At 41.7% G+C, this 3,416-nt stretch overlaps 2 protein-coding genes across 29 annotated transcripts in view; both read left to right on the forward strand.

The window, feature by feature from the left end:
• LOC126388573 (putative protocadherin beta-18) overlaps positions 1-2,415 on the forward strand; it is a 7,001-nt gene extending 4,586 nt beyond the window's left edge. The window contains exons 2-3 of the mRNA XM_050041770.1: positions 5-132; positions 262-2,415. Coding sequence (XP_049897727.1) covers positions 5-132; positions 262-2,415 — 2,282 coding nt within the window. The remainder of the gene's footprint in view (positions 1-4; positions 133-261) is intronic.
• LOC126388510 (protocadherin gamma-C5-like) overlaps positions 1-3,416 on the forward strand; it is a 329,671-nt gene that overhangs the window by 226,638 nt on the left and 99,617 nt on the right. The gene's annotated exons all lie outside the window — the stretch shown is intronic.

Here is a 3,416-nt window from a genome sequence, read left to right on the forward strand (position 1 = left end):
CAAGATTTAGGTTTAGAAACCAAACGACTGACTGCTGGTAAAGCTCGAATTTATACCCGAGACAGCGACGAGTACATCGAGCTGAACAGAGAAAGAGGAGTCCTCCTTGTTAAAGAGAGGATCGACAGAGAGGCGCTCTGCAGACAGACGACGCCTTGTGCTTTACATTTTCAGATTATTTTGGAGAATCCTATGGAGTTTTACAGTGTGACAGTCCAGATCACAGNAGTCCTCCTTGTTAAAGAGAGGATCGACAGAGAGGCGCTCTGCAGACAGACGACGCCTTGTGCTTTACATTTTCAGATTATTTTGGAGAATCCTATGGAGTTTTACAGTGTGACAGTCCAGATCACAGATATCAATGATAACGCACCAACCTTTGAGGAAGGAGAAATCAAATTCAAAATCAGTGAGTCAGCAGTTATCGGGGCAAAATTTGTGCTGGAGAGAGCTAATGATCTTGATGTTGGAAATAATGATCTTCAAAGCTACCAATTAAAACCAACAGATAATTTTGCTCTGAAAGTCCACAGTAACGCTAATGGCCATAAAAATGTTGAGATGGTGTTACAGAAGCCTTTAGACAGAGAGAAACAGGAGCAGATCTCTCTCGTGTTGACGGCTGTAGATGGAGGAGAGCCGCAGATGTCAGGAACAATGCTGATTGTTATTACAGTTTTAGACGTCAATGATAATGCCCCCGTTTTTACACAGCCAACATACAAAGCTACAGTTACTGAGAACTCACCTAAAGGAACAGTTGTTGCCACTGTTACAGCCTCAGATGCGGATCAAGGATTTAACGGACAAATAACTTATTCGATCACAAATACATTCGATGACGTCAGGAAAGTATTTAAGATAAACGAGGAGAGTGGTGAGGTTACATTAATTGGAACTATTGATTTTGAGGAGTCACGAAATTTTCAAGTAAATGTACGTGCCAGTGACAACGGAGGACTCACAGATTCTTGTAAATTATTTGTCGATGTGCAAGATGTAAATGACAACAAACCTGAAATCAACATAATGTCGAAATCAAATGTGATATCTGAGGATGCCAAACTCAATACAGTGGTTACAATGATAAATATTGAGGACAAGGACACTGGAGAAAACGGAAAAGTGCAATGTTTCATTAGCGATAGTGTGCCGTTCATTTTAAAAACCTCAACAAATAATTTCTATAGTTTGGTGACAGACAGTGATCTGGACAGAGAGAGATCCTCTGAGTATAATATAACAGTGACGTGTTCTGATGAGGGAGTGCCCTCCCTCTCCAGCAGCGTCACTCTCACCTTACAGATCTCTGATGTGAATGATAACGCGCCTGTCTTTGAGAGGAGCTCATATGAGGCCTACATTGTAGAAAACAACACACCAGGCCTCTCTATATTCACAGTGAAAGCCAGAGACGCTGACTGGAACCAGAATGCCCGTGTTTCTTACATACTGGAGGACTCCTCTGTTAACGGAGTGCCAGTCTCCTCATATGTGTCGGTTAGTGCTGATAGTGGAGTCATCCATGCAGTGCGCTCTTTTGACTACGAGCAGATCAAAGACTTCCACTTCCGCGTCAAAGCGCAGGATGGAGGCTCCCCTCCACTCAGTAGCAACGTGAGTGTGAAAATACTGATCCAGGACCAGAACGACAACCCTCCTCAGGTGCTGTACCCAGTGCAGACTGGTGGCTCTGTGGTGGCTGAAATGGTGCCTCGTTCAGCAGATGTGGGCTATCTGGTGACTAAAGTGGTGGCTGTTGATGTGGACTCTGGACAGAATGCCTGGCTGTCCTATAAACTGCAGAAAGCCACAGACAGGGCGCTGTTTGAAGTGGGCTTACAGAATGGAGAAATAAGAACTATCCGCCAAGTGACTGATAAAGATGCTGTCAAACAAAGACTGAGTGTTATAGTGGAGGACAACGGGCAGCCCTCTCGTTCAGCTACAGTCATTGTTAACGTGGCGGTGGCGGACAGCTTCCCTGAAGTGCTGTCTGAGTTCACTGACTTTCCACACGACAAGGAGTACAATGACAACCTGACTTTTTACTTAGTCTTGGCTTTGGCTGTAGTTTCCTTCCTCTTCATCACGTGTTTGGTGGTTATTATATCAGTGAAGATCTACAGATGGAGACAGTCTCGCATCCTGTATCACTCCAGCCTCCCTGTCATTCCATATTATCCACCACGTTACTCAGACACTTTGGGGACAGGGACTCTCCAACACGTGTACAATTACGAGGTGTGCAGGACGACAGACTCCAGAAAGAGTGACTGTAAGTTCGGCAGAGCCGGTAGTCAGAACGTGTTGATAATGGACCCCAGTTCTACAGGGACGATGCAGCGGATACAGAGTGACAAAAACATCCTGGATGAACCTGACTCTCCTCTAGAGGTTAGTTTAATATTGTAGCCTCGTATTTGTGCCTTCATGTTCTTTCAGTGTTGAGTTGCATTGTTAGAAAACTGTTGAACGCTATTTCCGCAGTTTCAGAACCATGGACAGCTTTCCATTACCTACAATATCATTCAGTGATAGATTGTTACAGTATTCCACACGCACTTTACTGTAACTTAGTTGCATTGTATGTTAAAGCAGACTGCTATTTGTTTTTAAGGGTTAAACTGTTTAACCATATACGTACAGACCGTTTTAATAGCACACATTTTTTGGCTTTCTGTAACAAATAATGGGGTACGGCATGTTTGAAATCCCATTTCTATCCATTACCTGCCTGTTTCACTTAATAGTTCTATCGAACTTAATTTCTACTTTAAATGTTTTATTGATCCTTTTTGTCGGTAATCTTGCGTTGAGTCAGTCATCTGGCTTTTGGATGAGTTTTGGTTAGGGTTTTTAAATCAATATCTTATAAACTATTGAGGTATTTAGATAATTTTATGTTAATGCATTCTGAGCATACAACCCAAGTATTTACTGACTTATTGTTAAACGCATGGATTCATAAAGACAACGAATGCATTTTAACATCAGTTCACGCTTTGTTTTCTTACGTTGAACTTAGCAATATTTTTATCTGCATTTAATGACTTGTGACAATCCGTCCTGTTGGCCGGTTTTAGCCTCGTTATCAGTTCAGGACCTCGGACAGTGACTTTTCTAGACTCAGCTCTTTCTCTTCTCCATTTTCCTTTTGTGTCACTTCCATCTTTTAGTAGTACTTTCCTTATTATTTTCTAAATTATTTGAGTTTTTTCTCTTTATACTTGTAGTCACATGTGGGTCATGTTTTAGAAACACATTATTATGGCTGAAGATAAAAGCAATAGTAAGAGAACACAATCTTTGTTGAAGTGTCGACTTACTTTTGCGCAGATGATAATAGTATTTATACGGCTTTTATTACCTCATTTGAAGATACACTTCTGTAACAGTAAGCTTCTGGACAGATA

This window comes from Epinephelus moara, chromosome 4, assembly GCF_006386435.1.
Source record: "Epinephelus moara isolate mb chromosome 4, YSFRI_EMoa_1.0, whole genome shotgun sequence".
NCBI classification, from domain to species: domain Eukaryota; kingdom Metazoa; phylum Chordata; class Actinopteri; order Perciformes; family Serranidae; genus Epinephelus; species Epinephelus moara.